The following is a 13,417-nucleotide window of genomic DNA, read 5'->3' on the forward strand; positions in this document are numbered from 1 at the left end:
ACGTGGAAGTGACAGTTCAGCTGGATCGCAGTGCTGGTCGCAAAGCATTTAATACTGCACTGAGAAACGAGCTGTGAGCATGCAGGTATTGTAGACAAGGAGAACTGGTTAAAAGATTCAAAACAGCATTTTTGGGGAAGGTATTTTAAGCCGACCCGGATGATGTACAGCAAGGTCCCTTTCCGACAGAAGATAAAAGCATTTTCCCTGTCCTCGCTGCCAAGTAAATTCAAAGACTCCCCAGAACGAAGCCAGTTTTTAATCCACTCGCATTACACCTAATAAGGTGCACGTTAGCCTGCTTGCAGGTGAGTAAGGAACGTGTTAAATATGTTGGTTTTCCATAAGTCTCTGCATAATGGGCTCTGTCTCTGTGCAGGTGGTTAAGGGCTACGTACAAAGGAATATTATGACTGCACCAAGGCAGCTCGCTGGAGCTCAATGGCATTTATTATTTTTTTTTTCAGCCCAGCACATGAATTATTTAAGTATCAAAATTATCCTGGAAGCGATGGCGTATTTGGGACTCGGGCTGCTTGACAAAGCAAACAAGCCACGTCTATGACAAGACCCTAATCTGCTTTCTCAATTCATTCTCAATCTATTTCTCAATTCAAAGGAGAGAACGCCGTAATATTTTGTTTTCGAGTCGACAATCAATTCTTAAAAAATGATCCAAACAGTTTTGTACAGCTTCACGGTGACGGATGACTGATGCCGTTCCAGATTACACAGCACAGGACCCTCAGCTGCAATTTCTCTTCTAAAGCATGCAGAGTGAGTGCAATTAGACATCTCTCGGTTGTTGTTCTCCGAAGATCGTGTGCTGTGTAAGCGCACTCATGAGAACACAGTCTGGGTGGCAACAGGCAAAATTCTCCCCAAGAAAACTGTCTCGTTTCTTCTAACTTAATACTGCTCTGGAGTAACCAAAAATAATAACCTGTCAGTTTTGTCATTATTTTGGAAGCAAATCTTAAGCCTGGGAACCTACGCATGCTCTAAGTATTCAGTTACAAAGAATCATTCAGTTAAAACTTACCCTGCTGGAAGTCTCCAGTAAAAACTGGAATGTGTTTTGTACAGCTTGGCACGTCTCGAGTTCAGTCCTGCTGAATGCCATTAAATAATCCTTAAGGTGATCATACACGTTTCCATCAAGAGCCTGTAGGAAGAGGGGAAGAATTAAAGAAAAGCAGCACGTACTTCAGAACGCAATTTGCTGATACACTTTGCAAGATGCCCATTCAAAAGGTTTTTAAAACTCATCCCCAGACGCTTACTGGAGGAGACTGGGACAGTGATGGGTGGACACGTTTCATCGGGGAGGAATGGCAGGGCGTTATTCCCATTAGATGGCACCACAGAGCACTGGAACGTCACCTTGCAGTCAATGACTGCCATCCAGTTGTGTAGGACAGCCAGGGGAACGTCACCACGAGCCGTCACCACGTGGAGACGGCCCAGGAGCCCTAAGGACACGTGGTGGCCTCCAGCCAGAGCCCTCCTCGTGTCACCGGAGGTTGCAGGTGACATTACGGAGGCGCTGCGTATCTGCAAGCTTCAGACACAGCTGCTCGCTCGTTAATGAGAGCTAATCAATACCTGCCACTGCACGCGTTCACAGAGGAGTATCAAGTGCACAGTAAAAATTTATCACGAGCTTATAATTACCTGAGGGCAACGTCAAAGCCCAAGCTCAAAAAGCCCTGCCGTAACAAGAGCCGTAAAATCCCACCGCATGGCCGAGGTGACACGAAAAGCTCAGTGCAGGTTCTCTACAAACACGTGCTGCTTAGCAAGATGCCCACAATTTCACTTAAGTGTCACAGACGGTCATTTAAAGTCATCACGAAAGTCATCATTAAAGTCATATAAAGTCATGGTATGGGCCCGATTTCAACTGATTCGAGGGTGCATTTCTAAATAAAATCGCGTTTGGTTACTTAAATCATTTGGAAGTCAAGGGGAAAAAACAGGGTGAAATTGAGCAAACCTGCTTCTGTCCCAACAAAATCAAACCCACGTTTGAAGACGAGGCTAAGGCATGTAAAATGGACACAAGCTGCTCCAAATTTACGCTGAACCACCGAGATTTTCTTTCTGCAAGAAGTCGAACCCCAGCATCCTCACCCAGCTCCAGCAAGCACCGCATGAAATTAAAAGTTAACGCGGGGACAACCTCAGTGAAGTCTTGCTCTGAGGAAAATGATAAAACTGGGAGATGGAATCCTCATGCCCAAAACTTGATGCCCCAAATGTGCTTCAGACTGCAGGGTTTTCCTCGCTGCCACCTACCGAGTGTGAGGCTCAGCACCTCCTAGCCCAGGCTGAGTTGTAGCTCCCACCTTCGGCATTACACCCGCCTCTCACCCCAAGCAAATCCGCTCGTGCAAAAATAGGGCTGTAGAAAAACAAACTAGCTGGAGGACATGCCAGACCAGCAGGAACCACGAGGATTTCTCTACCAGCACCAGGCAGCAGCCCGACCAGGCTCCAGGCTCTCACAGGTGATGGCAGCACTACCTATATTCCACTAAATACGCTCTGAAGCATGGCTATTTTTTAAAAATTTCTTTTAAAATGAATTATGTAAGGTGAGTTTACGGACAGAACATTCACGAGACAAAAACATCAGGAAATACCCAAGCACAAATCCGTTAAAAGCAGACAACGATATACATATACAGCCTCCGTTCCTGCCTCCGTGCCTACAAGCAGAGCTGTACTGGAAGACTTCTCTTGCAGCACACATCTTGTAAAACCCATCACAGACTACCACCAGGATTTAAACTTTGACACTTTGCATGCTTTTATGACGTTAAACCTTTTTTATGATGTTAAACTTTCCGTGTCTTACTTCTGCAAACACCAAAGTTACTCTCCCATTTCAAGGACATTTATTTTCCTATCAAGTACGCGTAGTCCCAAGAGCAGCCTTGAGCTTTCGGAGACTACAAACGACGTATAAAGTTGCTGAGGATGGTCATGCTCTCAGGAGATTTTATGCACGATGGTGGCAATCCTAACACCACCCAAAACGGAATCTGCAGGCTTTTATGATCCAACGTATCTGTTCCCAAAGCTTTTCAGATCAAACAGCGGGCTGGATTGCAACTCGACTAATAAATGTAAATAGTTTCAAGTTGGCAAAGCAGTTCTAAATGCTCAGTTTGCAAAGCAGCTGCGACTTTTATTCCAGTCTGCTATAACAGTGGTTCACTATCCAAACAAGTAACTATTTCAGAGCTCCCCCCTGCTCTCATATCAAGCCCATATGTTCTTTTTATGTCAGACCCAGCAGGAGGGATTCGTGGCATTTAGCTGCAGCCTTCCCCGGTGCAGGCGTCTGTATTCGAGTTTGTAACTCCAGGTCCTTTCTACAGTCACTGGAGAGAGGTCGGTACTTCTGTGGCGTGATTTATCTTATTCTAAGGTAGATGGCTGAAATAGGGTAGAGGAAATACTGCATGCTAAGTGCCTGTTCCCCTGCACTGCCCGCACACAGCACCCAGGTTTGGATACACACGTCTACACGGCATCGCAAAAAGCTTGGAGAGGTGAATCCCATCTCAGCGGCTGTTTATTCCCTGCGACTGCTACCTACGGCTGGCTCCCCAGGAATTAACTTTATAATCGCCAGCTGTGCTCTGCAGGTCTAGAAATATAAAAGGACACAGAACATTAGCTTCGTTTTTACCCACACCTCTTGCAACGACCCTGAAATTTTGTGCTAAAATGCCAGAATATTCCCCAAAGTGATGTAGAGGGTACATAAGGAAGACAACGGAGAAGCATGGCAAAACATTAGCAAGCACACAAATCTGTCAGCATGGGAAAACTGCATCACAGCCCTCCTTCCATTAATTAAAAGCCGTTTCAATATGATGAAGTTCTTAAACACAGACGAGAGCTGCCAGATTCGGAGTTGAAGTCGATGCAGTACGACACGGTCACTTTTGTCAGCCAAGCAAGCCCAGAGCTCAGCACACAGCTCTAACACGTGCTAAAAACACTCAGGATGTGCAAACGTGGTTGTAGGGAAAGAGTGATAATCCCATCAGGTAGTGGATTAGAGAGCTGGCTGGTTACAAATTGCTTTCAGTGATAATTTATCTACCCTCCTATAAAATGGTAATTCTTATATCAAGCTGGATATCGTAATACTAAAACAAAAGGCTTGACTTTGCTGAGCTATACAATGTAAATTAACATCCCTGTGGGATTTCGTACTACCCAGCCTGAACCTCGTTTACGCGCACACGGTCTGACCCAAACCACCACACATCACCGTTTAGGATTGAAATAAATCGTCTTTTCAAACTTTCTGATCACACAACTCAAAGAGGAAACTGAAAAAAAGCCTCAAACCCCCCCCGTGTTATTACACTACAATGGCTTTTGTTCTCCTGCTGAATCTCAGCTGAATACTAAATCACTTACTGTATTCAAATCAGCCTGAAAAAAAATCCGTGGAAGAGTTTTTTCCAACCAAAAAAGGAAATTAGTAATTTCTTTAAAGGCGCTTCACATCAGAACCAAGATAATGCGAAGTTAAGTAACACAGAATTACAATTTCCAACGAAAGACACAAATGTATTTTTGTGCTGTAATTTCTTTTCAGTGGAGTTGTTGTACAAAAGGCACAAAATTACTTCTCCACCTGAGTCCAAGCTTTAGCAGGTAATGGCTCAAATCAGGATTGAGAAAAACTGGAACTGTAAACACAGGTAATGGATACACAACCAAATTAAACAGTATTTTAAAATAAATCCTGTACTGCTAATTCAGATTGATGGAATGAAATATTGGGGGAGAACGTTTTTAGTGGAGGACTTGTTAGTGTTAGGTCAGAGGTTGGACTGGGTGATCTTGGAGGTCTCTTCCAACCTAGATGACTCTGTGATTCTGATTTCACTATAGTCAAGTGTCAAGTGTAAGACACTTTTAAAACAATTTCGCTAGCACCAAAATTTCTCAGTTTGAAGAGTTGTTTTTTTATTTTTTTTTTTTATTTTTTATTTCAAGAGATTACATTAAACCTTTTAGGAACTTCCCAGAAGCTCTGGCTTTAATCATTCCAGATACTACAAGACTTTGTCGAAAACAAAGATTTGAATAAAGCTATTTCAAGCATTGTTAGTGCATTTGGCTGCCTTTTGCCTGTTGTTTCCAATCACAGATGACATATAATGCATTATGTAGAAATGACAGCGTGTCGAATGTATCTTGTTCATTCATGCAGTTTCAACATCTACAAGTCTCTGTTGCCCTTCCTTCAAAAACCACCACTTCCATGTTACAACACACACCAGAAACATTATCAGAGCCTCTCAGCTTCTGGCAGGAGATGGAGAACAACCTAAAATACCGTGTATTTTTATTTTAAAAGATTCATTCCTTCCAAAATCCCAAAGCACAAACGCGTTTGACTTGACCCATGCCCGACATAGATCAACGTCGTGCTAAGGCACCAACGCAGGTCTTCCATCCCACCTCTATTTCCAAAATATACCTGCTAAAAATTCATGATTGTCTCGCGCAGAAACTGCTGAGATGTGCTGGAGCTTTGGACGATATTTTTACAGTTGGTACACAGGTGGTCAACTTCAAGCTCTCATTTAGAGACCCGAACCTGCCAGGCACCAAAATCTGGACCTTCAGAAGACCACAAAGCCTCCCTGCTTAAAACGACACCTCTAAGTTACCTGGGCTCTAAGTACCTGGGCTTTCTGAATCACCTCTGGCAGCTGCCTAAAGAGATTTGTGTTTTTAAACAAGGGCACCAAAACCCTTTTCAGACCCCAGCCCAGCTTCCAGAGCAGCTGGGAAGCCGGCAGCTGATGGTGAAGGCAAAGCATTTCCTTGCCTGGGTGGAGGTAAGAGCCCAAAATTAGTCCTGCCCCTGCCCCACCCTGCCTCCAGGCTGAAAATGGGAAGATAAGGAGAAGTTTTCAATGAACTGCCCCCAAATCATTGTGCTCGTGGAGTGATAAGTCTTCCCGTTATCTGCTCACTCAATGCTATTGCATCACGGCAACGTGACCTCATTTCCTTCTTGGTAATCACAGCAAAACCCCGAAGCAGTAAGGGAGATCTGTATCACAGATGCCTTCTTCCATCTATTTTAGGAAGCCTATTAAAAATTAAATTCTTACACCAACGCATTTCTCATTTAAATCAGAAGCCGGGTTTTGTCCGTCCCTGACGTTTTGTTCTGAAAACAACCTGTAACCCATTAAGAACAGGGACTATTTTTAATTCCCATATTTTCCTTAACACTATTATAAATCTCTTATTACTTAACATAAAAAAAAATTAATCTAAATTACATAGCGTGCATGCTGAGTCAAGCTTTTTGGGTATTTGTCTTTGAATCTTATGCCCATAATCCATTAAGAAGTGGGATCTCACGGACGGTGCAGTTTGGGCATTTTCAGCCAAATGAGCTGGGTAAATGGGACTCCAGTTGTCTTACTTTTTGTATGGGAACACATCAGAGCTTTGTGATCAACAGTGGAAAGGAAAAGGAAAGGCTGGTTACATGCAGTAATAGGGGAATTGTTAACAGCCTTTATTACTATTAAAACACCAGCTTCAGCATCCTTTTGTCTCCCAGGGGTTAAAAATAAAGACAGTTTGGGTGTATTTTAACCCAAGCATGGCAATGGACCCCGGCTTATCTGACAACGAAGGCCAGGGTATCTTAAAAATCCTTCTAAGCTCACGAGTAGTAAAGCCAACAGCGGGCATCAGCTGGCTTTGGCGGACTCAGCAGCACTCTGAGCAGGGGCACGCAGCAGCCTTTCCCAGGGACCTTGGGACAGAAAGGAAGGAAGGTCAGGCAAACCCGTCCTTTTTGGTTAAAAGTTACATTCCGCAGCGATTTTCCCTTAAAAACGCTGACTGCTGTTCCTGCTCGGGGTTTATTCTGGGCATCTATTTCTCCTTGCGCTTGTTTTCTTCGAGCCGTTATCTCTTAAAATTCCTCCTTACAGCATTTGTCACTTCTTTGCCATCGAGGCATCCTAACATTAAAGTAAACCGAGTGCTTGTCGACAAAACACGACTTCTGGATGTAAATTACCAACAAACCCGAGATCAAAGCTGTGTTAAGTGTCCCCGAACAGCCTGCCTGCAGCAACCACGTAGCTGCTGACGCAAAGCTCGTGTGAGCTCCCTTCTGTGTCCCCCATCACAGCAATCCCGGAGGAACTTCTGCACCGGGTCTGCTCTGCTCAAGATTGTGAATCCTGAAGTCTAATTTTAAAGTGACCAGGAGCCTGCTGCCCATCCTCTCCTTTACAGGCTCTCCATTTGATAAAATCTTTTAAAATCTCTTTTTCTGAAAACCGTGGGTGTAAGTAGACAAACCAGGGCTTGCTGCAAAGAAAGCAGACGACAAAAACCTCCCCCTGGTCCGGATCAGAAAGTTTGTGCTGGATTTCTCCAGCCTACAAGGACGAAGGACCCTCTAGGCTTAGCTCTCTGAAGTCAGAAGTTCAAGTTACACAGCAGTTTGCATCCAATAAAAGAAAGTGCTAAGCTAATGCCATAGAAATTCTTGGTTTTCCAGGATATTCTTGGACATCCAAGGCTGCTGTAGTGCTAGGCATGCCTCACGGTCATGTCCAGGTCCAAACCACTCTCGGTGATGCATCGCCAGCCGGTTCGGTCCATGAACTTCCGCAATTCAGTGGGTCCATAAAAAAAAAACAAACACAGAACCGCAGCACTGCCTTTGTTTAAATGTGGAGCAACGTCAGGCACAAGGTGTCGGCCAAAGCACACAAACAAAAAGAGATGGCAGCTTGCGGACATTTCGACTTCGCTAGCCCTTTAGAGCAAACTCTCCTACCTGCCCAGCCGCCACCTGGCTCAGATCTCCTTGAAATGAAGGAGGTTTGGGCCCAGCAAGCTCACGGCAGCGGGAATAACTCAGGAGCTGGTCCCTGCAGAAGGCTCCTCCGCCACCCATCTGGCTTCTGCACTGCTCGTTCCCACAGTTTCACAGAAAATAGTTTTAAGGAGTTTTTATAACTGTCTTGCTGTGCTGTTGCTGTCAAACTAATTAGCTGCTTGTGTTTCTTTTTTCCTATATTTTTTCTTTTTTTCTTTTTTTAATCTTTTTTTTTCTTTTTTTTTTCCCTTTTTATCTTTTCTTTCTAATCTTTTTCTCTTTTCTTTTTTCTCTTCTCTTTTTTCCCTTCTTCAATCAACACCCTGCCTATGACTTTCTGTTCTTCAGGAGCGTGTCGTCACGCAGCCAGCGATGAACACGGAAGCAGAAGATATTCCAGGGAGGCGCTGAGACAAACCCACGCTGCTCAGGAGCAGTAAAACAATGAAAAAAAGCTGGTAAATAAATCATGCAGACTAAAAATGGAGGAGGAGAACACAACAAAAAAGACAGCAAGAGGTGTAATGTGCCTACATATTGAACAAACAAAGGCAGCAGAAACCGTATCTGAGTTTCCTCCTCTTTTCTCCCAACCTGGAGAGGGAACTTTCAGCACAGCCAACACGGGAACAACAAACACGAGAGGACACCAAAGGCTGTTGGCTCGCCTTTCAGCTCGGGAGCACACTTTGCACTTTCCCTTACCCCAGAGCTTTCTGTTTTCCAGTGTCAATAGTTTGGGGCTTGCTTGCAAGTTCTTTGTTTGGCCTCATTAGTCACTTGACAATTGGCCCGCACATCGTTTTGTTCCTTTACAATTTGGGCAGGGTCATTGTTCTTAATGACAAAACCTCTGATGCTGGTGCACCAAAGTCTGCTTTGAGCACAAAAACATGAAATAGCCACCGACACATGCCCGCTACCATCCCCCAAACCACAGAAAGCCCCTTTAAGACAAATATAAGCAAAATTAATGATAATGTTGAGTACTGCTAGGCACCAGCCCACATGAAAGTGCCCCGTGGTGGTCACATGCGATGGTGGGGAACAGGCACCAAAGGAAATCTCCTCCACAAGTCTCTGCCCCATGAGGCAGATGGCCATGAGAGTCTCCTAATGAAGAGAGCATTAAATTAACAGGTAAGGGCCCAAGAATAATTCCTCTTCAGACAGTGGGAACACCCTGATGGAAGGCAGGCATAACATTGGAAAACCAGATCTTCAATTCCGCTGTATAAGGTTTAATAAAACCTGGAGGATGGAAACAGATTCTTTGTAATCTAGAAATGCACCTGCTTTTTCCCAAAAGAGTGTAAGTACCATCTCTGAAGACTTCTTGGACCCATTTGTCTTTCACAGCACACGGGTAAACACCAATCCTTCTGACATATCCAATTTTCAGTAAGTTGTACCGGTTGCTTTTGTACTTCCTTGTTCTTGGAATAAAAAAGGATTCTGGCCTGAATCCAACACTCAGAAAAAGGCTTAGTGGCAGACCGTCACCGTCGCGTTATCCCAGTATCTGAAGACACGCCACACCGCTCCTGCCAGTGACGTTTGGCTTCCTTTAGGCTTGAAAACCGTGTATTTCATTTCAGCATTTCGCCGCTGATTTCTGCTGTTCGATTATTCTTACGCTGCCCACATCATCACCTCGACTGCTGAACAATTGTGGAATTGTTGTTGTGGTTGTGTAGTATGGGGTATGCCCAACGCTCACCACGTGCAGCTGGTTTTATTTGTCCTTCGGTGGGGAAATACAGCCTGCAGTGAATTATGGCTCGGTGTTACAGACTTCATCCCTCACTCGGTTAGAAGGTAGGTTGAGGAAATGTATTTTGCTCAATGACGGACTAGATCCCCGACGAGTCTTCGGTCCTGCAAGACTTGATCACACAAAGACCAATCTCCAAGGAGGCTCTGGAAATCTTCCCTTATTAGAGTTCCACCGTGTCCCAGGTGTGGATTTACCCGCTCGTCCCCATAAAAGCCCTCACAATATACATTAACCCTCCTTGACTCAGACACGCTAGTTCTAGACACGTCTCAAAATCCCTTATGTTCTACAAGAGCACAGACTAAGGAACAGAAACCTTAAATTTACACAAATGTGCAGGTGAAAAGGCATTGCATACCAAATCCTCTGGTTCTTAATAGTTAAAAAATACTCCTTTGGCAGATAAAATGCATAGACAAGTGCGAAAAAAAATACTGATGATATGCCTTCCTTGTGAATTTTCACTTTTTTCCTTGCATCCTTCCATTTTTTACCTATCTATTTTGCCATTACAGTTTTCAGCTTTTGTTCAGTTTTGTACCTTTCTCAATCAGTTTCTTTGTTATCTTTTTACCTGCACTTAATGCACTTAATGTTTTACCCAGCGTGCTTTTCATTTACTTCTTCAAATAAATCTGTTAAACAAAACCTTTTCTGTTTCAACAATGGCTGTTGTTCCCAACTGCTCTTTGGATTTATCACTTCCAGATGCATTTTTTTCTTGCCTGGAACACGGGTTTAAAGTTACCTGTCACTTACATCAAACTAATCGCTGAACTGACTTCTCAAAAGATGCTCTCAGAATAATTTCTGTGATGGCAATACGAAAAAATATAAGATATTTCAATAAATTTAATCTATTATTGAACATTTCAGATTCTTATCATGTCAAACAGACATAACTGGCGGTTACAAAATCCTAAAATTTAACATTGCACCATCTATCCCACAACACAAAGGGTGTTTTCAGAATAACGATGGCATTTTCCAACTTATTTTTCAAATTTTATGCCAAAGTATCAATTAATTAACCAATATGAAAAGCCCATTTCACAAGCATATAGCATATGTATATTCATTTCGTACGGCACATTTCATATAGTGACCATTCCCAAAAAGGCACTCTGCTAAAGGATTAGTAAATACTCTTTACCAGCCATATTCAAATTTGAGGCCTAAAACAAGCAGAACTATTTTTAGGGATTTTTGTAATGTACACAAATATGCAGCATGTTCTTAAAAGGACAGCGGCTCTGAGTCACAGCAGTGTGATTGCTGTAATAATTATAGAATCGTAGAACAATGAAGGAAATTATCCTGAACAATAAAGGAAAAAAAAACATCACAGCAGTATGCCAAAGGTGTAACAGCTGCACTGCAGCATAAAAGATTAATCCATGGTTCCCAAACATCGCTTGGGAATTCCACGTGCCAATTATGCTTTATTACTTTTAGGAGTCCGTTCTCCTCTGCTCACAGGGGAATGGTGCTAACAATTTCTGCGTGCACTCCTTCTAAGCACTGGTGGGTGAGGAGTGAGAATTTTAGTCTCAAGTCTGCAATTAAAAATATTGTGCAGGGTTTGTCCCTTTTCAGTACATTCACCAACACAAAGCAAGCAAGGCAAGCAGCATTCCCAAACAAGTCTCGATTTGGTTGTACCATTTTCTCCAGAAGCTGGTATTATTCTACAAAGCTTCTACTACTTGATACACGACCGTGATGGGTAACAAAAATCAAAAGAAAAGCGAACAAAATAGGATCTGGTGTTGTTAGACTATCTTTTAATTAAATCAGTTCCTAAGCGTGGCCTCGTTGGAATCCCCTAAATGCGTTACACTCCCCTAGCATCATTTCATGAACATAATTTCATTAAAGTAAACTTCTTTTCAGTAAACTACTAAAGTAAACTTCTTGTCAGACTTATTTCAACAGTGCTGCACGCTCCGTAGAAGTTGAAGGCTCAGACCTAAGTTAAAAAGCGTTATTATTTCCTAATAATACTGCTTAGATGCCCTAACTACCATACACAGCCAGAATAGCGCAAGCAATGTTTAAATCTCCAAGGAAGAGACGTCTCTGCTTGTATAATTTAAAGTTTAAATAGAAAAGAAAGGATGAAGGGAGGTCAAGTGCCTCGGATGATGGCTTACAGCAGACTGTCTGCACAGCTACGACTACAGCTCGAGTTTTCTCAATTATTAATATGTTCTGCACCAAGAACCTGGCAGCTTTTGGCTTTCTTTGGGACACTGCTGGGCGTTGCTATTAAATAGACTGAAACAGTCACCACCAAAGTTAATTCAATTCTGATATCCGTTTTTTTTTATTTTAAATGGGGCTTCCAGACCTAGCTAGATAGCAGTGCACGTGGTAGATCTTCCTGTGATCATCGATACGCAGAATTTAAATACATATGTAAATTCTTGAATTCCCTATAAAAATACCCTGCAATAATCCTACTCAGCGAATGCCCACTGAGAAGGGTGAGGAATGACAGGAGCAGGTCACTTATTCTAATTCGTTAAATGATTTGAGCAAACACATTTTTACAAATAACTGTGAAGTTGTTTTCCTCTGAATAAAGATGCTTCTCACTCAGGTTTGTCCTCTTCTTTTTATCCACCTTCTTCCTAGGGCTCCATACGTTTTAAATTTATTAAATTGAATTCCCCTCTATTAAATTGTATCGTTGTATCTGAAATCTAATACAAAACATTGAACAATTTAATAAGAGCAGTTAAAAAAAATCTTTCTAATATTCATAAGCTTAAACCAGAAAGCTGTTTCCTGCATCTTCCCATATAACTGCTTTTATACTTCAAAAGCAGCTCCTTCGAATAAATTCAGACACCCACGGATCAGGATATCGTCATGATCCTTTCAAGCAAACAAATTTTCTTCCAGTATCTTCAGACCACGTGTGTGTTTTTTATTCTAGGACAGTTTTTGTGCTCCCGTAGCTCTGAGATATGGGAGATTAAAAGCCTTGAGCCTAACTGGTGAAACTTCCCTGGAGGTTTTGACGTGCCCTTGGACTTGCACAAGGTCCCAGCTGAGGGTGCTGCTGCTCAGAGCCCGATGCCTCCATGAAGCATCTCCGGATGCTGCTGCACCGAGGGGGAAGGAAGCATGCACAGAGCAGGCAGGACTCGTGGCGAACGGGTTCTTCACCTTAATGCCGAGCAGCGCTGGCTATCCCGCCAGATGGATGGACATTCTGTCTTTTAATTACCACCGAAATCCCATCACCAGTTACCTTAGTGCTTCATTCGATAAACTACTAAATAAGATCCTCATTCAGCAACTTTCGGTCATCCAGCATCCAGCAATCGACTGTCAAGGAACTGACGGTCTGAATTTTGGGGTAGACCTGTGTGGAGCCAGGAGTTGGACTTGACGATCCTTGTAGGTCCCTTCCAACTCGGGATATTCCATGATTCTATGAATATTTTCTTCCCTTTCAGGAGAAGGGGTATATCCTCGTTAGAAAGCCTTTTTAGCAGAGATGACAATTTGAACAGATGGGAATTGGTTTGTGTATGAAAACTCGCAGGTAGCCAGACAAATCATATTGCAGGATTAACGCTCCACCTCCCCTGAGTGATCCCAGCCAGCTTTTCTGTGGCTATTAGGAAATGTTAAATAGGAATTTCTTGCCTCCTAATGCCCGTCCGTGGGCTAGACAGAGCGGTGCGTGGTCAGCTCCGTTCAGCTCCCTTCACACAGCTCACGGCGAA

The 13,417-nt window shown here is 43.1% G+C and overlaps 1 protein-coding gene across 4 annotated transcripts in view; it reads right to left on the bottom strand.

Moving 5' to 3' along the window:
* Nucleotides 1-13,417, bottom strand: part of FCHSD2 (FCH and double SH3 domains 2) — a 148,768-nt gene that overhangs the window by 41,748 nt on the left and 93,603 nt on the right. For all 4 annotated transcript variants that reach the window (XM_080559487.1, XM_080559488.1, XM_080559486.1 and 1 more), the window contains one exon: nt 1,043-1,165. In XM_080559487.1, coding sequence (XP_080415613.1) covers nt 1,043-1,165 — 123 coding nt within the window. The remainder of the gene's footprint in view (nt 1-1,042; nt 1,166-13,417) is intronic.

This window comes from Anser brachyrhynchus (assembly GCF_964034855.1).
Source record: "Anser brachyrhynchus genome assembly, chromosome: 1".
Taxonomy (NCBI): Eukaryota; Metazoa; Chordata; class Aves; order Anseriformes; family Anatidae; genus Anser; species Anser brachyrhynchus.